The sequence below is a fragment of the Etheostoma spectabile genome, chromosome 6 (assembly GCF_008692095.1).
Source record: "Etheostoma spectabile isolate EspeVRDwgs_2016 chromosome 6, UIUC_Espe_1.0, whole genome shotgun sequence".
NCBI lineage: Eukaryota > Metazoa > Chordata > Actinopteri > Perciformes > Percidae > Etheostoma > Etheostoma spectabile.
This window is the reverse complement of record NC_045738.1, coordinates 10,598,780-10,626,029: the sequence shown is the minus strand read 5'-3', so window position 1 is coordinate 10,626,029 and position 27,250 is coordinate 10,598,780. Positions and strand designations below refer to the sequence as shown.

General features: G+C 42.3%; 2 protein-coding genes and 1 long non-coding RNA gene across 5 annotated transcripts; all 3 read right to left on the bottom strand.

The window, feature by feature from the left end:
- Positions 1–74: 74 nt before the first annotated feature.
- On the bottom strand, positions 75–10,983 carry LOC116691481 (uncharacterized). Its single transcript, XR_004332490.1, has 2 exons — positions 9,429–10,983; positions 75–213 (listed from the first exon to the last, which is right to left on the bottom strand). It is a non-coding gene; the product is annotated as an uncharacterized LOC116691481 (long non-coding RNA).
- Positions 2,625–11,920, bottom strand: si:dkeyp-69b9.6 (zinc finger protein 135). 2 transcript variants are annotated; one of them, XM_032519120.1, is made up of 4 exons: positions 11,651–11,920; positions 10,990–11,108; positions 8,464–9,126; positions 2,625–6,369 (listed from the first exon to the last, which is right to left on the bottom strand). In XM_032519120.1, exons 3-4 carry the CDS (start codon positions 8,678–8,680, stop codon positions 4,016–4,018), a joined length of 2,571 nt encoding a protein of 856 aa, XP_032375011.1. In that variant the 5' UTR covers positions 8,681–9,126; positions 10,990–11,108; positions 11,651–11,920; the 3' UTR covers positions 2,625–4,015. The 2 variants fall into 2 exon arrangements, with proteins under 2 accessions (XP_032375011.1, XP_032375010.1); XM_032519119.1 differs by having other exon boundaries at positions 2,625–9,126.
- A 4,973-nt stretch (positions 11,921–16,893) lies between these two features.
- shisa7a (shisa family member 7a) lies at positions 16,894–26,242 on the bottom strand. Of its 2 annotated transcripts, none has more exons than XM_032519312.1 (6): positions 25,458–26,242; positions 21,016–23,494; positions 20,382–20,536; positions 19,978–20,043; positions 19,527–19,712; positions 16,894–19,328 (listed from the first exon to the last, which is right to left on the bottom strand). In XM_032519312.1, exons 2-6 carry the CDS (start codon positions 21,780–21,782, stop codon positions 18,376–18,378), a joined length of 2,127 nt encoding a protein of 708 aa, XP_032375203.1. In that variant the 5' UTR covers positions 21,783–23,494; positions 25,458–26,242; the 3' UTR covers positions 16,894–18,375. The 2 variants fall into 2 exon arrangements, with proteins under 2 accessions (XP_032375203.1, XP_032375204.1); XM_032519313.1 differs by lacking the exon at positions 25,458–26,242 and adding an exon at positions 23,833–24,466.
- Between the last annotated feature and the right edge of the window lie 1,008 nt (positions 26,243–27,250).

Sequence of the window (27,250 nt, the reverse complement as noted above, 5' to 3'; positions counted from 1 at the left end):
CCAATGAAAAGTTGTTTGGGGTTTTTTTCTCTCCTCGCTCCCCGCCCGGGTCCCCGTGGAAAGGACTGGCTTGTTTCCTATTTCTCTGGCTGTACTTTCTTTTGCATCCGGTGGATCCAGTCACGGGCGCACGGGCTTCGGTCTGTGTATGGGCCGCGCGACGTCCAAGTCCGATCGTCCTCTCTCTCTCTCTCTCTCTCTCTCTCTCTCTCTCTCACTCAGCTGGAACGGACACGGGTAGTTCACGTGACGTCACACCTCGCGGAGCAAGCGATGAGGCTCGAGGCCCGGCTTTAACAGATCTCTCAAGAAGAGACACACCTACCCTCGTGCCACACCTAGAGGACATCAGGCTGTTTTGTTTTGTCTGGCGGGTACACACACAGTGGCTTCTACTGGGTTGTTCATGCCGCAGCAATCACGATATCAATTTGTGTTAGATTAAGTATGATGATACAAAGTGAACTGTCTTTACATTGGTAAACCTTGACATCAGAAATAACTAATTTATGTATGGTCAGGATCACCTATTAGACCATAGTTTGGGCTTTCTGTAATAATCAGGTAGGCTAGTGCAGCATGGCTTTTCCAGTCCCCTTGTAATCCAAAGAAAACGTGACTGTGCCGTTTTTTCAGGCGAGAGGAACGCTTCAGCACGTTGCCTCCCGGCGTACAATAGCTGTTCCAGCTCACGTGTATGAGGCACGCGGAGATGATGCCTGTCCGCTCACAGCTCTGGCTCCAATTGGTTTTGGAGAATCGTCGCTCCGCCCACGACAAACGCCTATTGGACAGAAATAGGTCGAATAAACCCGCCCGCTCGGATTCCCCTCAGTGTATGCCACTGCCGCGTGAGACCGGTTCGAAACACAAAAAAGCGCGAGGGCAGTCTAGTCTACTGTACAGTTGGTTGCAGGGAGAGCACATGCAAACCATAGCGCGCCACAGGAGTTCACCTCTTTGTTTTTCCCCCCAGAGTTGGACGTGTGGAGGTTGACAAGCAAATAGCTGACAGACTTTAGTCACCATTCAGCTCCTAATCCAGAGTCCATATTAATATTGTGCACTAGATGTAAATACTAAATGCAATAGTGCCAACTGTGTGTATGGGTTCTGGGCCTCTTCAGTTAACACAGTCCTAAGACCCCCTCTGTTTTTCTTTTAAATAAAACTATCCAACTGGAAGTTTGGCCCAGCTGTGGGCCCCTCACATCCTAACCACCTGGGACCCCACCTAAAATAACAGTGGGTTATAATCATCATATTTTATGTTTGAAAGCAAGACAAATAGATTTTTATCATCGTTTTGAACGCAAACACATCCTTGTGACTTTAAAGTCATTTTAACGTATACTATTAACTATCACTTCAAGGTCTAACTGCAAGTAAATCGCAATATTGTGGTTGGTGTCACTCAGTGAATTATCGAAGACTTTACTGTTTTTGGATTGTTCTGCGGTGTAATCATCATCCATTTGGTATCACACACAGGGCTACAGTAACAAATGATCTAATTTTCTATAGTTCACACAAATGCAAAATTACATGCATTTAATTTCACCCTTAAACCACATTAATTAATTAATCAGTGAGATTACCAAGTGATAATCTGGGACATTACTCTTGTAGTAAACAGCAGGCAGGCTCATAATTCATACAACACTCAGACTCTCCAGTCCAACCCCTATCTATGCAAAAATCCATGTGACTGCCACACTCATCCACACCAGGCCAAGAGTACAGTACAGTATAAATGAGTTGCTTACTGCCATCTTGTGGTGCTAGGAGTGAGAAGTTTTACACAGCCATTTATTTCAAGTTAAGCAATAATGTACTGTTAATTTTAATTACGCTGAAGTAATATGGCCAATCGCAATGGCAAGCCTAAAAACTTTAAGGAAATGTATTGGTATATCGCAGTGAACAGGACTGTCCGCTCTCCCAGGAACTAAAGTGGACATTCAACATACACACCATGAGAAAATGCCAAGTAGAGGATGCACTTCTTGTGCTAGCTCAGTTCAACACTACATGCTATAACAATTAAACACAACAGCTTGTTCCCAAAGGCTGTAACTCGGACGAACAGTTAAATCAATCATACACCATAAATAACCCTGTAATACCAACACATCCACTGCTCCCATTATAGAATATAATTTTTCATAAACCAATTTTATACTATGTACAAATCCTACACGCTTTATATACAGTATAAAGACATGTATGCATGTACATACTGTACATCAGTCCATGTATATCCATTCAGTATTTTTTTTTGCACTATATATATATATAGTTTACAACTTAGAGAACACTCAACTAAAGGTTGTTTTGTTTTTTACTGTTCAATATCTATGCTTTATTTATATAATAATTTAAATACACACCTATCTTTTCACCACTTGTGTACATAGTATTCCTGTCTAGTCTTCACCTTTTATTTGTCCAGCGTTGCTGTCTTGTTCCTAGCTGTCTATTTCTGTGTACACTGAGAGTGATTCAAAAACTAAATTCCTTGTTTGTACACATACTTGGCCAATAAAAGGAGATTCTGATTCTGATGCATCCTGCAAACCACTTAATCCTGAGTGATATGAAATTCACATAGGACATTAAGCTAATTATAATTGTAAAACTTTAATACTGACTTTGGTAACTGTTACAACGTGCTCATGAACACCAGTTCGTATCATCTTCTAAATATTGCAGTGGATAACTTTGAATGAGAAATAAAAGGAAAACAAATGATTACACTTAAGGTTTATTAATTGCTGAAATATAATCAACTACTGACTTCTCAGTAAATAATGTGATATAAATCTACTAAAACTATCATTTTTCTTTAGAAGAAAGAAAGCAAGGCTTGACAGGGGTATGAACATTTCATGTGAATAAAGTGACATGATGTACTTAAAACTTATTTTTCTTTAGAAGAAAAAAAAAACAAGGCTTGACAGTAAGAATATGATTGCAAATCAGCAAAAATTAAAAGGGGTTAAGTATAAGATTGGCATGGGTTACACACATAAATACATGGAATATTACATTTGTTTCTATTATGATAGGTCCTTGTCATTAACACACCGTGAAATACTGTAGAAATAATTACTGCTAAAAAGAGCATACAAAGAACATGAGATAAACATGTGTTACAGTCCACTTGTTTAACCTATTTTCAATCTCTTGGTATAAAAGCTACTATAGGAATATCTCAAATAAATGAAGGAAAGTGAACATACTAAGCAAGGCTTTTTGTAAGTTTCGTACATTTTGGCAGGAGAGGGATCCTTGAAATGCTAATTACCAGCAACCTTGACAATTTATCTATATGTGATTCAATCACTAGGGAATATAGAGCAACTTTCAAATCAAGTTTACCACCACAAACTTCTGGGGATATACTGAATAAACAATCACATACTGTAGGATTGTTATTTCACAACCTCAGCAAAAAAAACTTGACCAGAGAACAAACATGCACTGACAAACTATCAACAAAAGTTATTTGTCCTCATGTCCCTATTACTAATATATGCACTTTACATTTTTAAAAAAATCCTCAGAGCCTCTAAGTGAACAACAACAAGACAAAGTACACAGCAGAGACGTTTATCATACAGCATGAGGTTTAGCGGGGAGTCTAGTTATGGGGGAGAGAGATACATTAGCAGGTCACTACACCTAAACTCGTCTAGTAACTGCACAGTGTCAGCCAAGCATAGTGTCAATGCACTTAAGGGGTTAATGAACCTATGAAAACAGTCATGTCAAACACCTTCCAATATGATCTGGAAGAATTTCTGGTGATATTTTATAGGATGCTCTACAGTAGTTGTTAACACACTCATTCCAATAGCCAGTAGAGTAGATGTCAACAGAGACCAGGGTAAAATGTTGCGAAAAGGCAAATGCTGCCTTTTAGCAACATTAAAAGTCCCTTTTTTTTCTCACCTTCCCATTTTAGAACTGAAATATCCCTCTGGTATGCCACTTGTTTCAGATACCAGGATGCTCAGTATCTGTACTGTCCTTGTAGGTATGGTATCTCCTCCTGGCCCTCTTGGGCCTGTCTCTCTCTTGGTCTCTTTGAAAGCTTCAACCTGTTGGCATCTCCTCGCTGCAGTCCTTTAGACCTGCGACGGCAGGACACCTTGTGTCTGTAGAGCAGTGTAGCATTCCAGAAGCGAGTGGAGCAGCGGCGGCAGGAGAAAGTCCCTCTGGCACGATGGGAGGCTCGATGGATGAAGGCTGCCAAAGGACTGTGAGACTGCTTCCCACAAACACTGCACCTGAGTCGCTCCTGAGTGGTCGAGGCTTTTTGTGGGTGTTTAACTGCCTTGTGGACTAGCAGTCCCGCTTTACAGGAAAACACAGAATTGGGGCATATAGGGCAGCCAAAGCGTTTCACAGGGACTTTGAGAGACGAGAGGATCTGCACCTTCATTCCCCCAGTGTTGACAAGCTTATACCCACCACCACTTGATCCTTCTCCTCGCCTAATTGTCAAACGAAGAGAGCCTTGTTTTTTATTCAACTGCCCTCTAATTGTACAACTTATCTTTCTCTTCTTTTTGCTTGCATCGAATCTGACTAAATCTTGGGATTCCCATTTATTTTCCCTCCTGTTGGACTTTTTTTTTTTCTTCTTCTGCCGTCTCATTTCATCATGTGATAACTGGATGCTGCAGTCAAGGTGTTGGTGAGACTGGGTACCTGACTGATGATGAAGATGATGGTGGGAGATATGATGATGTTGATGCAGATGATGATGTTCAGTGGAGGGCAATTCCGTGAGGGGCTGGAACGGGGCTGTGGTGTGGAGTGTGCGGCTACGGGATCCAGCTGGGTATATGTGCTCTCCTTTAACCCCGGCTGGGGAATGCGGGTGCTGGGGGGCCATGATTGTAGAGTTTGGAGGCAGAGGCTGCGAGTAAGATGGAGCATTAGAGGCTGAAGACTGGGGTGCAGCATCATAAAAGAGGGGAGAGTAACCAGCTGGCGGATGCGGGGGTGGCTGTGGGTGGCTATGAGTGACAACACTATGACTCTGCCCTCCATGGGCGTCTGCGGAAGGAGCCATCTGTAGCAGGGCATTGGTGGCAGCCTCACTCTCTGATGTTGACTGATTAACATCACTCTGACCTCTGTGGTCTCCTGACTCACTGCCACCCTCTTGCGGGTTAGGCGGTTCAGTGCGGGTCATCCCATGCTGCGATTGCCTATGTCGAGTGAGGCTGTTAGCGTAAGCAAATGCTTTCCCACACACCTCGCAGCAGAAGAGCTTTTCCCCCCCACCTTCATGAACCGTCTGGTGATGGGCGGTCAGATGAAAGTGGTGGCGGAACGACTTCCAACATATAGCACAGGTGTAGAGTCGAGGTGGAGGTGGGGGCTGTGGGTGGGGTGGAGGTTGTTGCTGGGGATTGGTATCTTGAGGCTTGACGTCTTGAGGGTAGGAGTAATAGGAGGTGCTTGGTGCTTGGTTCTGGCTCCTGTCCTGGGCCATGCTACATTGAGGGTTTGAGGTAAAGCTGTTAAGGTTTTCCACAGCTGGTGTTGTGGGCACCTCTTCCAGCTCCCCTTTTTGGTGGAGTTTGCTGTGCCTCCTGAGGCTCTGGGAGTAACCAAACTCTTTCCCACAGATGCTGCATTTGTAATTCTTCGCCCCAGAGTGAACTGTTTGATGCTTGCTGAGGTGAAATGCCTCTCTAAAATACTTTCCACAAACAGTGCAGTGATGGGGCTTCTCTCCAGTATGGATGCGGTCATGCCTGCGTAGGGTCTCGCGACGTGCAAATCCCTTACCACAGACACTACAGAGGTGAGTGCGTGGGAGGCCACTGGGCCCCATTCTGGGGGTGTATTGCCTACGTTTGGGGGGCTGTCCACCAGCTGCAGGATCTTTCTTAGCTCTGGGTTTGCGGGGACGTTTGGGTTTGGCAGTAGGATTCTGTGGGTTGCTGCTCATAGCCTCCTGGCTCCCACCACCTCTGAAATTCTTATCCATATTAGATGTTGATGAAGGTGAGCTCAGAGGACCTAAACCAAGACCACCCAGTAGACCTCCTATGATGTCTCCCCTATCATCCCCTCTATTTCCACTGTTACTGGCTGCTGTTATAGCAGATATTGCATTATTAACAGAGCTAGTGACATCATCCTCTGAGTCATCCAGTAGAGAAGAAAGGGGCAGGTGGGGCTGTTGCTGTGGATGATGATGCTGGTTGTGGCTCTGTGAGTGTGGATGCAGTGTTGGAGCCAAGGGTGCCTTTCTCAGAGCTGGGCCCGCCATCCCACTTCCACAGGGGGAGGCACCAGAGTAGCATGGAGATGGATTACCTTGAGAACGATGGTCATCATGGTAGCCTGTGTAACGATTCCGAGAGTAGTCAGTGGGGTATTTAGCATCTGTTCTGTCCCTGTCATTTGAATTCCCTCCCCTTCCAGACTGAAACAGACCATCACATCCTAAACCTGATTTTGGTTCTCCTTCCCCCACAATGATTACACCATCTTCTTCCTCAGTTTTCCCATAAATAACCCCTCTATTGCTCTGATAAGTTCCCCCTCCTCCGTTACCTCCTCCACACCCTCCCCCGACTCTGTCCTCACCATCAGATCCTGTCTTGCTGCCCCTTTGTTTGGGTCCCCTACCTGGCTTGCCGCAGGTGCCTGAGGCAGCATGGTTGAGTAGAGAGGTGCTCTCACGAAAGGCACGACCACAGGCAGGGCATCGGAATGGCTTTTCCTCATGTATCTTCTCATGGCGTGTCAGTGACTCTCTACGATTAAAAGCCCGAGAGCAGGTGGAACAGCCATATGGGCGGGCTGTGGAGTGTATAACACCATGTTGCAGGAGGTGCCCTTTTTTCTTAAAGCCTTTGCCACAATCAGAGCAATGAAATATTTTGTCTGGGCTAGGACAAGAATTGGTTGAGGGTTGGGGAGTTTCCTGGGTCGAATGAGGAAGGCTTGGGTCAGACTGTGTTTTAATGTGAATGGGATTTGGGCCAGTAGTGGAAGCATTGCTAGTACCTGCTGTGGTTGGCTCATGCATGCGCATATGCCTGCGAAGGCTTGAAAGGTGGGGGAAGCTTTTGCCACACTCTCCACAGCTATAAACAGGCTCTGAATCAGACTCTGTGTTGTTGGCTTGCATTGAGCTCTGGTTATCAGATTTAGAGAGGTGAGAATCATTAGTAACTAGTACTGAGGCAGCAGTGGAGGAGGGAGCAGAGGAGGAGGAAGAAGAAACTACGGATGAAGATGAAGATGATGAGGCAAGAAGGGATCCACCCATATTTGATATTCCAACCCCACTTCCAATTAAAGCTGGGGGTTGACCATGACTAAGCCCTCCACCATTACTACTAGTGGTGGAATTACCACTGTGGCTACCGTGGCCATGGCCGCTGCTGCTATTACTATTGCTGTCAGATTTTCTCTGTGGCAAATAGCCAGCCATAGCTTTCTTCCTCCTACTGCTACTGCCACCGCTACTACTACTTCCACCTCCACTGCTTTCCCCTTTACCATCATCCTTTGATAAAGATAAATGAAGTGGCAAGGGGAGTGGCAAACCTGCTTCCTGCTGCATCAGGGAAGCTATCTGATTTGATGAGAGTACAGGGATGCCCTGGAAGTCAAAGCCTCCCAGCGATGAGGGCTGAGAGCCAGGGTGGAGCGGGTGGTGATGGGAATGAGAATGAGGATGAGAAAGGGTGTGAGGTGGAAGTTGTTGCTGCTGGGGCGGCTGCTGTGGACCCTGCTGTGACTGGGGAGTGGAGTGGCCATGTGAGTGAGAAGAATGCAAAGCAGGAGGCGGAGCAAGGCTAGTACTAGGCTCCCCGCCTGTTTGACTTAAACCAATCCCTAAGTGGTTATGTGTTCCCTGTTGAACAAGAAATTGCTCTAAACTAGCATTAGCAGGCACCCCAGAAAGAAAATACTGATTAGCAGCTAACATGCAACTAAACTGTTGATGAAGGCTTCGTGCATCAGACTGGGCCCCAACCAACTGGTGTCCCAATGAGCTGACTGCACTGCTGCTTGAAGGGTTATTAGAGGTGGCCACAGATGTTGAAGGGGAAGGAGAGGAAGAGGAGGGACCAGATGTTACTTGGGGAACAGAGAGGCCGGGATGCAGAGGAGGAGGGGGTGGAGGTGCTGATGTTACTAATCCTCCTATACCCCCAGCACTCCCACTACTACTACTTCCCCCAGCAAAGTGCTCAAAGCGGCCTACACCTGGGTGTAACTGCTCCTGTGTTAGTGCTGCCTCAGACGGGTGGAAAGAGCGCAGGAACTGTGGGTAGCCTGATGAATGGCTTGAGCTGCTGCTGCTCATCTTGCTTGACTTTGAACGAGAGCTCTGAGATGAGGAAGGCTGTTGTTGTAAAGGTGGGGGAGGAGGGGCACTCATCTTGGCAAAAATGGAGGCAGAATCAGAAAAGGCGTTACCTCTTGACCCCTGCAGGGGTCCCAAGCCAAGTCCAGACAGAAGAGCTCCAGAAGATTCAGCCTGCTGCTGCTGCTGCTGCTGGAGCTGATGCTGGTGAAGTTGAACTTGCTGTTGATGCTGTAGTTGTCGATCTAAACCAAGGCCTTTAAACTGGTGGGCCTGGTGCCCACTTAACATCTCTATAATGTCCAGATTGTATTTTCCAAATTGGAACATTTCCCACTCACTGGCACATGGGGGTGCAGGGGCCCAACCTCCAGCACTAGGAGTGGCAACAGTGATTCCACCACTGACTGGTGAAAGACAAACTTTACCCTAAGGGTGAGGTTATGCTACTATTTATTCCAGCACTACTTGAATGTCTTAAATCTAAAGTTCGTCTCTCCAGATAGTTTACTTCTGGTGCTGCTATTCCCTGTTGATTATCCACTGCCCACACTCTACTTCCAAATGAGTGGGGTGGCCGGGAAGATGAGTTTATGATCAAAAGGTAAAAGTGTCTGTAAGACAGGTAGATGAGTTCCACCTAATTTCAAAATTGCTTAGAATAGTTTTTATTGAGAAGCAGTTCAAATTACTTCTTCTTGTTTCCCTTGAGAGTAGACATTATCCTTCATCTAAGCAAGATTCCTCATCCGTGTTCAGGCAAGACGTTCCTACAGCTGAAAAAACACAATTCACAAAGGGATGAAAGTCATAGAGAGAAACAGGACTATATCTTTTAATCAAATTTAACTTACTGCCCCTTGTTAATAGGCCTTTAACCTATATGCCCCATCCATTAAGGCAAATCTATAGAAACCTATATCTGCACGGTACCATTACAAAACACAGAGATTGATCTCAATGGCTGACATGAATTCAGTTCCGTAACAATCAAAATACTTGACTGGAAAGAGTATAAAGACATCAAGTTTAGTAGAATACTTTGACGTTAGGTTTTAATTTGCCCTGTTTCTTCTACATATATACTGTTTTAGATTTGATACCACAAATTTGAAATTGTTATGTTAAGTTTCAGTTATTAGTAGTTCCTTATTCATGCTGCAATTTGCCTACCAAAGGTTATATTATTTTGATCCAATTAGCCCCTCAGTTCAATGCCCGGCTACAGTTTCTGTTTATGTAAGGTAAAGAAATACAAATCTAGACTATTTCATTTATAAGCCACTTTAACATGTTAATAAACATCTTTTATGTTTTGTGATAACTTACCATGAAGTGGTTCTGCTGGATTGCAGCACAACCAGAATTGTTGAATGAATGCCAATTCTTTTTATCATTAGGTTCATCTTTACTAAAGGAGGCAAAAGTTACTTTCAACATTTTTACCACCTATGCATATAGCTGTTCATTAAGGTAAATTAGTGGTGAAACAAGACCCACCACAAGGCTACTTTAGGCATAGAGACTCAATTAATGACAATATTATATACTGACTTACCAGTATCTCACACTGTATTCTGTACAGTAAAAACAGAGCACAGTGTGAGATACATGGCTATCTCTGCAAGTACCAAATGTTTATTGAGGAAGATGTACAGACAGAATACATAGAGCTGTAGCAGTGTTGCATTAAAGCAAAAAAACACATTAGACAGCAAATGCCTCACTTTGGTTAAATGCAGGTGTGTGTACATAACTGATTATATGTATTCTACCCACACTACTTACACCGGTGGCATCCCTGCTACATTTTACCATCTATGCTGTCACGGTGCACAGACGGAGAATGCAATGCTGCAAATCATGACTTGTACTTATTGCCACAAGCAAGTTGAGAGTTTTTCCTGTCTACATTTTTGTTAACAGAAATCTATTCATATCCCCGTACCTCACCATACTTTTGCCATTATTGTTTTTTATTTCTGTTTTAGTATGTTTATTACCAGACAGTCCCAAAGGCATACAAATACTCAGTACATTAAACAATCGTCAGTTTCATTCTTCACATAATGTAAAAACACTCTATGTGGGATTGTCTTTTTATAAATGTCCACAAAAGAATATTAGTAGTGCTCATTCACCTGAGTAGGTCAAGTGGGGTTAATTACACAGTATCAGGTGCTGTGTGGTACCTTAGGGTCGGTCAAGAGGATGACTGGCCTGTTGATATTAAGTAACAGGCATTCTCATTGCACATTCTCTTAGTAGTCAGAATTTATCATGTACACTGAATTACACATATTTCATATCTATGGCACTAAACTGTTTTTGTTCTACCTGTACTCCCTGTGTTAAGTGACATTAAAGTTGGATCATATCTAATCTAACCCAAACTATCAACAGTATGATGAACCTATACAATTTAATTATTTGAATCCACCTAAATCCACTTTTCACTAACCAAATAGGGAGAATACAGAATGCAACTGTTGCGTTGTACATTAGTCTTAAACTACATAAAGGTAAATTGTCGTTTGCATTAAAATCTCCCATTATTGTACTTCTGAAAAGGATGAACGTGCACCGGCTACGGTAATATCCACTTTTAATTTCGTTTTGCTCACCTCGTAATAACTTACCGTTTCCTCTAATCGAAGCGATGAACCTAGTGGGGACTTGGAGTGAGCTCCCCTGGCAGATGAGGGAGATAATCTATCGCATATTTCACCGCCTCTCATTTTAATGAAAATCCCCGATCCTGTGAAGAAGAGCAGAGATGCTCAAATTAACATCAGTATCACACCCGCTGCACAATGTAAACATTAGCAGTGTCTTACAGGCGCAAGTATAACGGATGCACTCGAGGACGCATCCCGTAATAGTATTGGCTCACATTTGGAAGAAAAAAAAAGGAAAACATTGGACGCGCTTGCATGCAAAACTTGACGGTTCTCCTTAGCATCATATTTTACACTGGCTTGGCGTGCTGAGCCATTTGGTCCCACACGCAAAGCTGTAGGAAACCACAAAACCGCTTTAGCTAACGTTAGCCATCTTTCCAACCTGCATTATTAAAAATATGCCCGCTGCCGTTAACATTACGAAGCTAGCGTTAGCATGTACACAATGCGTAACATATATTCGGCAAATGTTTACCCACATCCAGTTGCAGATGGATGAGGCCTGTCACGCCTTCTTATAACTGCCTAGCTAGCTATCGCCCGCTTCCATTTCTGCGTGCTGTTTTCCACTCGTTAGCCAGAGCCATTTTCACTGATGCTGAGCTGCGTGAACACTTACACGGTTTCCACAAGAAATCAACGCCGACGGATACCGCAGGCGCCTCTTGCCATTTGATTACGGCCGGTTGCGTCGAAAGGGAGCTTTCGCTAAAGATTTAAACGGCCGAGAAAATTTGGATGGTCGGTGACAATATTTTTGGGTAAAAGTGAGTGACGTGTGCTCCCTTAACATCGGTCCTTTCCGGCCCTTGTAATATTTCCGGGTAGCACTAGCGGCGGCTGCATAGGGCTCACAGCGGTTTCACCGTCGGGTAAAAGGGGAATCCGCTTCCACAAACGTTGCAGTTTTGTGTTAGTGTCCATTCCACTTCCACAACACTCTTTCCGATTATATCAAAAGTTGCAGTCTCAGTGGGAGTTTCAGGACTTCTCCCTCGGCTGCATAATGGCTGATGTCTTACAGGCCTATTTTACCCGAGGAATAATATATCTTTTGGCTAGAATTAGTACATAAGACAATGTAAAAAAGAAAAGAAAAGAAAAGCTTTTAGTCTGTCTCGTTGTTTTAGTTTTTCAAGATCCTATTAGTTAGGGTTAAGCATAGGAACAAGTAGGCTATTGATGCTTGAAAAAACAGCCAATCAAAATGAATTGGATAATATATGAATATATGTATGAATGAATAGTAATATGACATTTGTTAATTGTAATAAATATTTTTACTAAAGGACACTTTATTCAAAGGAGATGGCCTGTATTTCTTATATATCTATTGTATATATTTAGACAATCTCCATCCACTTTACTTCCAATTATCTTTTTACATTTGTTTGTTTGTCTGGGTATTTTATAAACTATTTAAAGTATATAATATAGGATAATTTCATCTATCATACTGGCTTTTCAATCACCAACACAGTCATCCAGAACTCTGAGCGTTAAAAAAATCTGTAGTAACCATTGTGACTGATGGATGAAATGCATTTATGAGCACAGTTCAAACACGTTTTCTTGAGGAAAAAAAAACAAAACAACAAAAAATTATTTTTGGCATTTCTTCCTTGTCTCTCCTGTTTCTGTTCCACAACTAAAAGTGATTAGCTACATACACACAAACTCCATCAGGCCTTCCAGATCAACATGATGGTGAAGAATTATAGATAAAGGCAAAGTTGAGAGGAAAGTTGTGGGGACCATAAACTCAAGCTAAATCATTATTTTATCCTCACACATCTTGGATTTGATACAGTCATTATAATATATGCACACATATGCACAAGCATATAGGATACCTAATCTTTAGCTCAGGACCATCAAAGATCCTGAAAGCCTTGACTCACACTAATACATTTGCAATTTGAATATTAATTTGTCTTTTATAACAAATTTGTCTTTCTCAGCTACAGTCAATGTAATAAACTGAGCCTAATTTTTGAAAACTGGGGGTTTCACTTTACTTAGCAGATATATATAATGCATTAATGGTTACAGGTGTTGGACAGTGTGGGCAGCTTATTACATTTTGAGTGAGGGCTTCGTGCAGGTTTTGTCTCAGAACTGAGAATCCACTGAACCTCCTGGTGGTGAAATGTGCACATTACAATTGATTGTAATGCATCAGTGGCTGCCAGTGCCTTAACTGAACATAATATTTTCCTTGCCCTTTGTGTATCTCCAGTAAAAAAAATAATTCTGTATCAGTAGAATGTCACCATCTGCTCTTTAATATAAGTTTAATACATCTTGGTGCAATAAATGTCAAATCACAGGAGGTTTCAAATATGAGCTCCATAGCCCTCACCACACTTTCCAGCAGGTACAGTATGATGTAACTCAGACGGTCTAGAGCTGTGAATTATATGAAGACAAATTTGGTCTTTTCATTTCATGTTCTAAAAGCACCGTTGTTCACTCCCACTGGCACTGTATAGCCTTAATGTGGCTTATACAATATCTCACATCCTGGTGATGTGGGATTTTATCAAAATGCCACTTCATGTACTCACTAACCTATTGAAGACTAAAAGGCTTTTTTGGTAATATAGAGTCTTTGCTTCTGGTTTGACCCGTAAAACCTTCATTTGTGTATCTGACTGTTTTAAAATCTCAATTTCATAACATCTTGCCGCTGACGGAGCCACTGGGCGGCACAAACATGTTATTCTGGTCTGTCATATATCAGACACACGTGTCATTTCAGCAACTGGTCTAAAGGGAGGCTCTCAGGCCACGTCTCAACTGAGATGTTCTTCTGTAAAAACAATCAGCAACAAGTGGAACCAAATATTCTATAGTGAGCAATGAAAATATTTTAAAATAAATTTCACCTAGTCAAACAGTCATCACTGAATTTTATGGTAAAATGTCTATGTGACCAGTGGCAGAATATACCAACTTAAGTACTTAATTTGAGTATGTCCATTTTGTGCTATTTTATTCTTATTCAACTATAATTCAGCGGAAAATATTGCACTTATTACTCCTGATTACATTGCAGATTAAGATTTTACAGAAGGTATGATGAGTTTGTAAAATATGAAGCACTGTTGTAGATTAAACTGCTCAAAAATAGTAATGCAAAAACAAACTTCAACCAGCTTCAACAATAAAATGCTGCATACACATGAATGCATCAGAAATACAATCCAATACACAATAATTCTCACAGCTGTCACTTTCTGCTTTGTATTCTGTTGCTTTTGATACTCTAAATGCATGTTGCTAATAATACTTGTTATTCTCATACTGTACCTATACTGCAGAATATACTATACTACACTGTTTTAATTTTGCAGGCCTAATACTTTTACTTCAGTAGGGTATACTTAGGAAATAAATACTTCCTCCATCCGTAAAAAATGTCTGTGTCAGCTAAATTATTTCCAGAATACACAGATTGTCTGCTGAAATAGAGAAGTAATGTCATGTGTTTTATTTCAAAAATAGTCTTGCTTTAATTGGATTGTACATTGAATTGGTCCAATTTAAGAGAGTCTTGTATTAAATTATTAAATCATTATTATCTTTGTGCGAACAATGAACGTAGAGTCTAACTGAAGTCTGAGATATTCTTAAATCTTAGATATATATGTGTAAGCAGCCAGGCACTTGGAGGTCCACTCCTGCAAAATGCATAGGTACAATTTTTTTCTCAGAAATAAATAATTGTACAGCCCAGTTTATATAGTAATATTGTTGCAAGATAAGGTGCATGGCACTTTAATGTTTGTCTTTTCATCAAAACGAGTGTGAAAGATCTAATGGTGGATGAATATCTTAATAATATTCCATACTAAGATAATATACCACTGAATGACATAAATGACGAATGATGAATATTGATAAGCAATGTGCCAGAGGGGTAGACATAACGCCAGAGGTTGTAGGTGACCTGAGCATTCATGTCAGGTTGAAAAAGATGGATTACAACTAAGGTTAAAAATACTAAAAACAATTCAAAAACAGTAGTGCAATAAATTCACGCTATAATGAATGACAAAGCATTTTTTTCCACCAACTTTATTATACAAATTATTTGTAAGTCACTGTTGTATCCAAGGGGATCAATGCATTGAACAATAACAAAAGGGATGTTTTGAAATTTATAGGCATGAAAATAAATCCATGAATTTCATTACTGGACACGGTACCTGTCCATAAAATCCACTGTAAGCAATGCTTTAGTCAGGTGGCCATTAACCATCCTCTCTCTAAACAAATTCATAATGGTAAAAACACACACCATATTCATTAATTTCTTTCTGATAACTAGCTTTTCAGCTCACTTGCCTGTGTGTTTGTTCTCAGTTGTAATAAAATTAATAACCCCTGTAGTTTTGTAGGAGGCTATGACAATAGAAAGACAACAAAATGTTATGAGTTTGGCACTGTACAATTCATTAAATACTAACACATAATTTGTTGAATCCTCAAATTAATGTCGACGAGATCACTAAAAAAAAAAAAAATATTCTGATTGTACTAGCTATACAAAATACAATACTTGCACAAATTAGATTAACCATTTATAAAATTGTGATGATGAGTTTTGATGAATATGGCTTGTGAGATATTACAGACTTTGCTACAGACCTTTTGTGGCTCTATTAAAAAAATCTAATACTACTGTATGTCACCTGTCCTATTTCCCTGAAAAAGACACTCAAAGCATTCAGCTTTCCATTAAACCTCCGTTTTTCCTCCACCTTGTGTAATAAACATTCATCCGAAACACAAATACATTATGGCATCATGGGTTTAGTGTGTACAACCCATAATATTATCGGGTCAGGCTGCTGCAGTGGAGACAACAGACCGCCTCCAGTGTGGTTAATAACTTCTGGCCCATCCCAAAAACATCTATCCTTCACAACACCGTCGTCTAGACATACGTTAAGAAGGCTGCAGATTTTTTCAATAGATATTTTTGTACTCAAGTGTAAAACCTAAGTAATCACTTGAGATCAAGAAGTCATAAGGCCGATGTCTAGGCACAGTACATACAGCTGGACAATCGGCCATATAGGCATCGATGACCTTAAAATCCAGGCATACTGTAACTGCCTCTCAATGAAATGGAGCTGGCATGCATCAAGATTTGGAATGTTTTAAAAACTTGAATTTATGACCAGATGTATGAAAAAACCCAACTAGTCAGTAGAATGCTAGTTATCTAAAAACAATAAACACTTAAATCCCACCAAGTAAAAGAACATCACATCATAAGATAATTGTTAATAATAACCATAACAGTTATAATAATTATTAATAATAACACTCCATCATATTCAGAACAACTACATTTAGCACTGTGTATAGGAAGATTGTTCAAATGAATTCTGTGTTTCTGTTTATCAGTATTTCATCTCTGTATCCTTTCACATGACTGAACAAAAACAAACAAGTTCCTTTTCTGATCTGCGTAATTATCTCTGATAAAAAAAAATCCTCTCTCAATACAATACCCTCCATTGTCACACTGTCAGCCGTGCTTGTACAGAATGTAAACCTTGAGGACACGATACAAAGTAAGTTTGCATCTGGTGCAAATGTCAGGGGAAAGATTTGTGCAAAGTGTTTTTGTCGCTGTGTTTCTCTTTGAACTGTGCTTAAATTGCTCTTGTTTTTTGTACACATTAATACTTAATACATCATGACAATATCAACACAAAATCAAGAGAAAGAGATAGTATTTTATATGGACCACAGATATCACATACTACAGTATATAGGATAGGATAGCCCTTAGTATTGATAAGCGTTATTGATGAAGATTTTTTTTAATCTTTTCTGTTTTTTTAATATTTTTTTTTAACATCTTTTTTATACTCATACTGGCTTAAGTGCGTTATGATACAGCAAGGTCTTCGTCTTGAGGATGGGGAGGGCTTCCTAAACATCCGAGTCTCTTACGGCGTTTGGAGCCACGCAGGAGAAGGCCTCAGGTCGCCCTCTCCCCTGACTCAGAGATGTTGTTTTGGCTTGCTCTGAAGCCAATTCTTTGACTGTACAAAATATCACTGACTTGTTTAACTTTTCATCTGGTGAGAATAATAAAATGGTGATTGTCAGACCAGCTTCCTCTGTGGTATACTCTTTGTGTCTCCATAAATGGCTTTGAAGGACAGTTGTGTAAGTGCAACCTCTGCGTCACGGCCTATTAATTTGTGCTCTGTAGAAAAATCTTTGCTCTTCTTTCACAGCCTGCATTTAAGCAAGTTGCCTGGTAAACTGAACACATGCGTCTCTTCACTAGTCTATGTTTGTGTCAAGATATTTTTGTAATAACGTGACAGATGGCTCTATTTTATTTGGTAGCCCATTGTTTTTACAGTTAGTTCCTGATCTATGGGAACGGAACGTAATATAACATCCATTTACACTCTTGTAGTGTAACAGTGAGCAGAGAGTGAGTCGCTCTGGGGATTTGATCTAAGGTCACATGGAAAACTAGGCAACCCAGGCGTCAGTTGGTGATGTGGGTACGTCCGCGGTTTAAATCGGGCGCAGGAGAACTGCCAACAGTGTCAGGGTGCTGTGTCCCAGTCAGAAACAGCCTCCACCTTGTCCGCTCATTTACATCGGAAGCAACAAAAAACAGTTCTGTCTCCCTGTGTCAGGATGAGGTTGAGTGTCAGATCTCCAAAATCCCTCACCAGGCACACGGTTCATTCACACTCATCTGGTCCACCGGGCTTCTCACCCATGAGGTTCAGTTTAAGAAATCATTGTTGACGAGAGCTGAGCAGGTTGACAGTCCAGCAGGTAGTTGGCTCAATTCTCTATTCAATTCTGTGATGCAATATTCCACGTGGTCCTCCTCTTCCTCGACCTTTATATATATGTATGTATATATATCGTTTTATTCCCTATCTAATATGGCTCCTGAGTACTTTTTGAAAAACATATATAAAAACAAAATTATGAACAATACTTCTGTTGGTTTTATTTTCACCCTTCCAGTCACTCTTTCTACAAGTAATGGCACCGCTGTATATGGCAATATGGCAAATTGTGTTACAAAATATGGCTGATGTAGGCTATCACATAATTGGAACAGGTATTCCCTACCTAGATCTTTTTAATTAAGCAATCATATTTAAGCTATTTAATTACAAGATTACACTAATTTCAATAGCCTAAACACATTATACTGTTACTATACTTTATACTTCTAGTTGTATTTATTGTAGTTGTATATCTAATCTTGTAAATCTAATAGTTATATGCAGAAGGGTGATCTGATCCCATACCTTTGATGAGGGGTAAACTCGGGCACAAGCCTCACACTGTCACCTCATTTTTGCTCCCCGTCCTGATCCCCTGACTCCCTCCTCCACTTCCTGTTGACCCCCCACCGCCCCCTCCTGGTATGAAATGTAGCTGCTCAATGGTGTTCTGCCTTTTCGCTGCAAAAGCCATCCTCCTAGCGCTGTGGCCCCCTAGTGTTCCCGTTCCCATGACTACCCCCGCCCCAGGAGCTTCCCCTGCCCAGCCCATGCCCCCGCTCATGTGCCCTGTCATGGCCGTGCTCCTCTCCTGCTCTCGTCCGGAAGTGGGGTGAGAGTTCATCTTGATCATGTGGTGTCGGTCGAGGGAGGGCGTGGCGCAGACGTTCTGCTGGGACTGGGCCTTCTGCTGGCGAGGCAGCGTGGGGACAGCCCCTCCTGTGTGGGCGTATGGATCTACAACCCCCATCCCGCCGACCCCCATCCTTTCCTCCAAATGATCCGGGGACATGAGCAGCCGTTCCTGTCTGTCTTGCCTGTCCTGCCTCTCCTGCCTGTCCTGCCTTTCTTGCCTGTCCTGGGTCTTCCTGGTGAGGGTCTGCGTGTTGGAGTTCTTATTGGAGGCAGCCATGGCTTTATAGTACTGGTGTTGCTGGTTCTTGGACAACCTAGACAATGTCCCCGTGTTGCCAGGGACGTCACCCATGTTGAGCAGCTGGTCAGTGGATTTAACTTTCCTTGGCTTGGAGAGAGTCTCGTAATTGGGGTTGTACTGGGGCTCCGGGGGATCCAGAGGGTAAGGATTCGGGGTGGGTGAGGCAGGCATGCCAGAAGGCGGCGGTGGGATCCAAGGACGAACTGCATGCCTGGGGAGAGTTCCTCTGCCACTGAGGGTGTAGTCTCCACCCCAATGTAGGTGGTGCTGAGAGGACTGGAGGGCCGGCTGGGCTGTGTGAGGACGGCGCTTGGTGGTGCAGTAACCAGAGGAGTACTCATCAAGACCTTTCTCTGGAAGCCAAACAAAATTTCTCTGAATTGTTTATCACCACAGTAAATAGCATCAGAACATAATGACGCATCATGTGCTTTGAGCCATAGTGTCAAGAGTGTCACTGTGCTTCAGTGCTCATAGAACAGCTGCTAGGGGAGACAAGAGCAGACACACTGGAACATTTGTCCAGATTCCTCAAAAATGAAAGTACTTACCGAGGCGTTTGAGTGAGGAGTATCGGTTGAGCTCAGGCTTGGTGGCACTCTCATAGGAGGGCGGCAGCTGAGCCAGGTTGTGCAGGGAGTGGTGAAAGGCAGGCTGGGATTTGGTGTTGTTGTGTTTACTGGAAAGCAGGGTGCCTCCAGCTGCCAGCTGAGCATTGTTCATTCGAGGAGTGCGTTCTACAGAAACCACAGGGAGAAAACAACTCTGTGGTAAATGAGATTTGCACCTCCGGACATAGTGCACTGCACGTAGCTGTGTGTGAATCTGCTCACAGACAGATTTCACTTGACAGATTTCATCTTGCTTTCAACACAAGCAACCAAGGTGCTGATAATCGTTATTATTGTTAGGATGAATGAGTTTTCTTTTGAGCTTGAATGAAACAGAAAAAAGTAAATGAAGCATTGTGGTGAATACATGTAATTTACATAGCTGGCTTACCGATAGTTGCGGTGTGTTTGGGGCTGGTGCCTGAAGAGTGGATGAAATTGTGTTGCAAATTGCCCACTGCAAGTCAAAAGAACATAAGGTAATCAGCTCAAAATGGATGTCAGCCTGTTTCCCGTTCAATGGTTCTTTAACATAAAAAGATCAAGGCAACTATAGACATTTATGCATTAATTCACCTTCAGATCATCTCACATGGACAGAGCTTCTCAACATCATTGTGTAAAGCAATTCCTACAAATATGGCTTGATGGTGGGATACAGAAAACAACCTGCATTCACATGCCAACGTGACAAACGCAGTGTGCCTCGGCACACAGAGGATGCAGTTACAAAAGCTCTGATTGTGCCCCTGATTGTGCTATTTACTAATGGTGTAAAAGACCCTAAACCCTCACATCTGTTGTCCTTGCTGGGCAGTCCTGGGGCATAAAGATTTTTTGGAGGTCTCCCAAGTGTCCCCTGTCCATCCCCTACAGCCAGAGCCACGCTGTTGTTTCTCTCATCCTGCTGGACTGGGCTCGACTGGTGCCGCAACATGTCAACCAGGGCTCTAACGATGTAATAAACACAAGCAAAAAGAGGAAACACAAGAGGAAATTAACAATAAACCAAATTGATTACTTTTTTAAAAGGTATTTGTAATTATCAATATTGTTGACACAGAATTATTTTGGACAGTGAATTGGTAGGTGACAGATAAATCCTTATTATGTTAATCTACTTGAATAATAAAAGAAAATGATACACTGTTAATCATTTGCATTATGAAAGGGATCAGTCTACAACCATCGTCCTGCTAAAGCCCAAGATAGAAAACTGATACATTAACAAAAATCAAAATGTAAATCTTATATGATATAACAAATATGTTTAATTTGTTAACTAACCAAATCCTTCTGAGACCAAAATTATGAATCTGGGCTATTTATGAAGTCCTGAAAACCTAATTTCATTACAGGGTCCATACACTGAATGAAGTATCAAATCCAGCAGTGAGAGGTGATGAAAACGTATTTTTTAAAGTCTCACCTGGGCATGTTGAGGTCCCTTTGGTTGGCTTCCTGTTGCACCTTGTTGAAGACTACCTTAATGCCCACAGCGACAGCCACCATGAACACAATCACGCCCCCAATGACAAAGCCCGTGTTGTGGCTCTGCTGCTTCAGTGGATCAAAGTCTGGGTCATTACCTAATTCCTCTGGTAATATCATGGCGTCTGTCTGTGGCTTGGCCCAGTCTGGAGAGTAATAGTTTTTACAGCTGTCCTGCTCCAGTTGCCGGCTACGCTCTGGACAGCAGAAACGGTAGTGGCAGGTTCCACAGCAAAAGATGAAGGTGTCCTTGGAGCAGTTGAAAGCGCTGTCAAAGTGTCCCATTACGTCATAGTAACCCCGACATACATCAATCCATATGTCTATCATGCGGGGTCGAATGGGCGCTACCTGGGCGGCGGCTAAGGGAGATGCAAGGGCCTCTGATGACGTCACATTCTTGGGAAACATGACCTGGGGAAGGGCTCTCGGAGGCGCCTCCAGAACTCCCTCTGAGGTTTCTGGAAGTTTCTCAGGAGTTTTGGTCCTGCCTTGGAGAGCAGCTGGCCTGATATTGGCCTGCATGGCGAGGAGCAGGACAGGGGGGCTGGGACCAGGCTTGGGCTGCTCATTCAAAGGCTTTACTGAGCGCTCCGTTTGCTGAGGAGGGGGGGACGGAGAGGTCTCCACAACAGCGGTGAGTGGGGCAGTAAGGAGGGAGAGCAGGTAGACAGCGAGGACTCTGAGATTGGTGGTGGGCGTCATTTTTACATGACTAAGAGATCTATTTTCTGTTGTTGAGTCAATGCAATTGCAACACTGTATCCGCTTCTGCAATTTAACCTACTAAAATGTCATGTGAAATATTCAAGGAACATGTATAACCTACTGGATATTGATGATGTATCAGTAGTTTCATTCAGTCATGTTGGAGGATGAAATTTGAAACCTGATTTTTTGTTTTGTCAGAAGCTGAGTATTCATACGGTGTAATATTAGAAAAGGTCTGGAACAATACAAATGAAAAGGTCTAACACTATTAAAAATAGTTGATAGGTTTCAATGATTTTCGATAATGGTATTAAAGGGGTTTTAATTTACTGCTAGAAAGGAACTCTGAATGTGTGATGACTTCATCTTTTGCCCTCTCAAGTAGAACCCTAGAATGGATGCAGCTTTGTAAAAAGGACAAACTGAAAATAGCAATCTTCATGCTTTTAGTTCTTAATGCCTTGTTCTACACTTCCCACTTAACAAAAGAACAAATATCTGACATGCCGCTGGAAGGAATTAATTTGTGTACACACAAAGGCCAGTAAAAATGAGTAGCATGGATTTTCAATAAAATACTGCAGTCCTATACATTCCTATGCTGAGCATGGCACTTCAACAATATGGTCTATGGCCAGTGATGTATCAAATGTAAACTGTTGAATCTGTTTTATACTATTTTAGTTTATGACACAACATACATTCAAAATTGGCACTTGTTTAAACTGTAAGCAATTCTTTTCTGGAAATTAGTATGACATTTATATTTCTTTTCATATATTTTGTGTTTATCAACATTGTAAACAATCAAATGGGATTAACAGACTGCACCACTGATGAAAACTGTCTATTAATGATGCCAATTTTCTCTGGAGTGGGGATGTAACTCCATTTTAACTTGTTAGGCATGAACTCGTCACATCTATAGATACACTGTACTTGATCTCAATCTTTTCTATGGTTGGATTAATGTGCATCCGTAGTCGCCTGGCTGGCACGGACTGTTACTGTGATTGGGCGGAGGGGTGATAATGAGGGAGGCTCAGCTTAAGTGCTAGAAGACTGTAACAGCTGAAAATTAGGAGTAAGCATAAACCAAGGAAACGACTCCCAGTCTGTGAAAGGTACTGCAGAATAATCTGCAGTGTCACAGATATTTTAAATGCTTTCTATTCAGCTTTTAGGCACAAAAAGTTACCCGTGTCATTCAACCGTATCACTAATAATTAGATATGAACTGAATGGCACATTGCGTCTCCATGTGACATGTCTATCTAAGTAAAATTATTCCTGATTTGTCTCTGAGGTTCAAAGAATATCACTTTTGTTGAGAAATATGTAAATGTGTGAAGTAATTGTGTTGGAGGTGTTGGCAATAATAGACAGAGGCAGATCTGTCTCCCACAGAAATTATAATTATATGTAATTATCAGAAACGTCCCTATCTGTAGCGGAGAATGTAGGCACAGATGGGGGAGACAGAATGCTGAAATCACCGAGGGCTCCACTTGTTTCAGTTACATGCTCCTCTGACCTTCTGAGGAGAGTTCAGCTGAGTAAAAAACAAGACACAAAGGCAGCAGCTCTCCCACTGACTACTGTTCCAAAAGTGTTTTTCTGTCGTTTCTTTATGTCCTGCTTGATTTCCAGAATTGTCTTTGGGTTTACACGTCGACAAACCTGTAATGTGTCGGCCAGAGTGTCTGCTGTAATACAAACAAGAGGCATGATTAGAAAGATGCGTTGCAACCTCACTTTTTTCACACGTAATAACAGCCATGTTTATTATTTGCATTATGTGCATTGTTAGAGGCCAGAGTGTGTGTCAGTGTGCCTGTTTGGTTGCAGGAGCAGCATCTGTAATGCCAATGTGGGGAGAAAGAGAGAACGACAGCAGAGGGATAAATGCAGGGTAGGGATTTAAATGAGCAAAGAGATTGTGGCGAGCGGGAAGAGCCAGAGGTATAGATGCAGAGAGACGACCATGAGTGGGAGGGCGGTGTGTGGGTGGCACAGAATCAAGTACATTTCTCCCAGCACTTACCAATACAACATAGCACATCACACAAACAGCACCGCCAAACAGATCTGCAAATACAGTCAATGCCACACACGAGAAGAGCGCTAATCAAGACTGTACATCACGCTGTTAGAACAATTAAAAAGGGAGAATGTGAAACTGTGAAAAAGGCTTTGTGTGCATGTGAGAGAGTGTAGTAGGCATTCTGTAAACCTCCTTGTAGTCAATCTCTTTCTCTCTCCTTTGTACCTCTTGTTCCTTCCTTCTCCTCTTTTCTACCTCGTTCTGCCTTTCTCAGATTCTGTGCGTGGGATGAGGCAGCTAACTCTCTCAGAATAGCACTGCAGCTCTGTCTATGTGTGAGTGAAAGAGGCAGTGAAAGAGAAGGGAGGCAGAATCCAATCTATACCCATTAGCCGAACCAGATTTCAAAGTCACATCTGCCCGTCATTTGCTCAACAAGATGACACTGACGCCTCCCCACTCAACTTCTATTACCATATTTTTCTGCTCTGATTCTGTTCACTGTTCATGAGAATTTTCTGGCCAATGTGTCTTAACCACTCCCCCAATGAATGTGCAGTTACAGCTTTCTAACAACGAATGGGATTTTAAATGAATTAGGTCCTCATGCACCGAAAAAGTCTAACATCACATCTTTTCAGCAAAGGGACAAATGTTTTCCTGCACATATTTCTATACTGTGCTGTTGAAGCAATGCAGTAGAGAGGAAGAAAGAGAGAGGATGGGAACTAAAGGGTGAAGGGCAACATATTCAGAACTGTAAGGATGCATCTTTGAGTTACATGGCCACCGGAGGGAAAACGAACCTTTTCCAAAGATTCCTTCTATTCCAAGCAATTGTAACAAAGCAAATTAACCAAAAGGCTCCCCTTACTTTCATTGCAGGATACTGACCAGCTGTGCAGATGCTGGGCATGCAACAATTTCAACAGGTGTTTGTTGGAAATGAAACAAAATGGCCTCTTTTTTTCTTAAGACACCCTGTCACGAAAACGCACTGAGATGTGAATAAATAAAGGGGGAAATCCTAATACAAGGCATGTTGATGAAAATATATTTAATTAGGCTACAGTGGGAGCAGCGGAGCAGCGTCAGTCTTATTAGTAAAATACATGCTGCGCAACGGCTTTGCATTTTGGACATCGACTCGTCAAAATACAATCCATCCTTCATTAGGTTCATAAGTTTCAACTTGCAATGAAGAAGCATGCGGGTTATGGAAATTACTTGCATGTATCAGAAGGCTAAGATTGCGTGGGTGTATCCGTGCCGGTGTGTGTGTGTGTGTGTGTTTGTGCGTGTGTGTGTGTGTGTGTGTGTGTGTGTGTGTGTGTGTGTAGTCTGGCTGGATGTGTCGGTCCTAATATCAATATGGTCATAATGTTGCAATGTGCTCTCGATTAAAGTGTTTAAGTGATGAAAAAGATGTCTGCCCATCATTAAGCCTTCACATGTTTCTATGGCGCAGCTTTCATCCAAATGTTTTGTTTAACAGCCTTCAGCACAGCTGATGCGCCTAAACAGAAGCCAAACTCGAAAACACACAATTAAGGTATGAAATAGTTGTGCGTGTAATTCGGTAATTGGTGTTGCATTAATAAAAGGTGCATAATGTCGTGCCTTACCTGTGCGTTGCTCTGGGGTTTAATGCTGGAGAACAGCGCTTGTAGAGCCTGCGCACTGTATCTCAGCGTTTCTCAGATGGCAGCCTGTTATTGTGGCAGAGGAGGATCAGGACAGCGTGAACTGTTGCTGGATCTGCCACCTGTTTTATATGCTGTTTTTCACAAGTGCTGCATATCTCAATCGGTGTTGAAGTGTCTCCATCAGACTATTAATAATCCATCATCACGACAGAAAGAGGGGAAAAAAACGCGAGCAGGAGAAAGAGAGAGAGTCGGTCCCGAGGAGATGTTCTGAGATTTTCTGATAGTAGCCTACATGTGACAAGGCGATTCAACTATACACAACGGAAAAATTCGTTTGTTTTACAGCTCAAGTTACAATGCAACTATCCCGCAGAACACGCAGTAATTCAGGTGCTCAAAATGACAAGCGCGTCACCAAAAAAATCCCCCAATTCAACTTTTCTCCATCTGGAATCGACTGAAGCTGGTTCCCTTCATAATTTCCAAGCGAGATAGGTTACACCGCCTAACTGCGACTGGCCTCACGGAGGTCCGCCAGTGGGGGAGCGCTGTGATTGGTCGCTCAGACTGGTGCTGATGAGACTCTCAACTCTGCGCTGCTCGGCGCTGCTGGTCATTAGGCCCATTCAACTGGTGGCGTTCATCTTTATTCCCCTGTATCTTTGAGTGAATGACTCTGAAGACCTCTATTTTACTGGCTCGGAGAAAAATATCGCTCCGGAATTCACCTAGACTAGGCCTACTGTTCTTTTATAAAAAAAAAAAATAATTCAAAAATAAAATTCAACGCAGGGTTGAATTATAGCCTAACATCAGGTGAAACTTACTAAATTAGGTAAATTCAGCGAATAAACCTCCAAGATCCAAAGTGTGTTTTTCTGTGTGTGTGTGTGTGTGTGTGTGTGTGAAAGAGAGAGAGACAGAGAGAGAGAGAGCGAGAAAGAGAGAGAGAGACATGGTTGCCACAGCAACTGTGTCATTATGTTGGTGGCAATTATGAAAGCGATGGAAACGGGGAAGGGAAGAGGATTGGCGCAAAAGCTATAACACTGGAGTGTGAACGAAACTGTCAATTAGACCAGGACCTGCACTGCTAATTCAGAGATTTCCAAAAGTTTAAGACAGGCGGGGGCAGTTGGAAGACCAAACGTAAAGGGAAAAGTATAGGCTAGCCTAGGAGATGCAGTATGATGTAGGCTAGGCTTTGTAAGAGAGGAAGTTGGCTCGTTTGGCTTCATGCCACCGTCACATACCGCAGGATAACTGCCTTCTCACGATCCTCATATCAACAGCCCAATGAAACAGTGTTTCGGTAGATTTTAACTGATGATTGTATTACATGAATTAGAATAAGTGATCACACATTAGTCCTAGAGGATAAATCATAATTAGGCCTATAAATTACACTGACAAGGGAATGCGTGCTATAGTTTTCTGGGTATCACACATGGGTCTGCATTGCTAACGGTAGGCCCTAGTTTAATTAGGATTCATCCTGACCCACACTAGCCTACATAAGAACAGACTCATTTAACCAAATATATTGTAAAGTGTTTGTTTTAAGATAGCAGCAAGGAAATTGGGTTCACAAATCGGGGAGGATATGCTATGGAGGTGGATACTATGTAAGCATTTTCAAAATGGGGATTGTGGAAAGTGTAAGCGTTACATGGATCCCCAGGTGCTTGAGGAGGGCCTGGTAATGAACTGCATGGAAGGCCGCTATTTCTACACGGGTGGGTGGGTGGGCATGCAGCAGAGGCTATTAG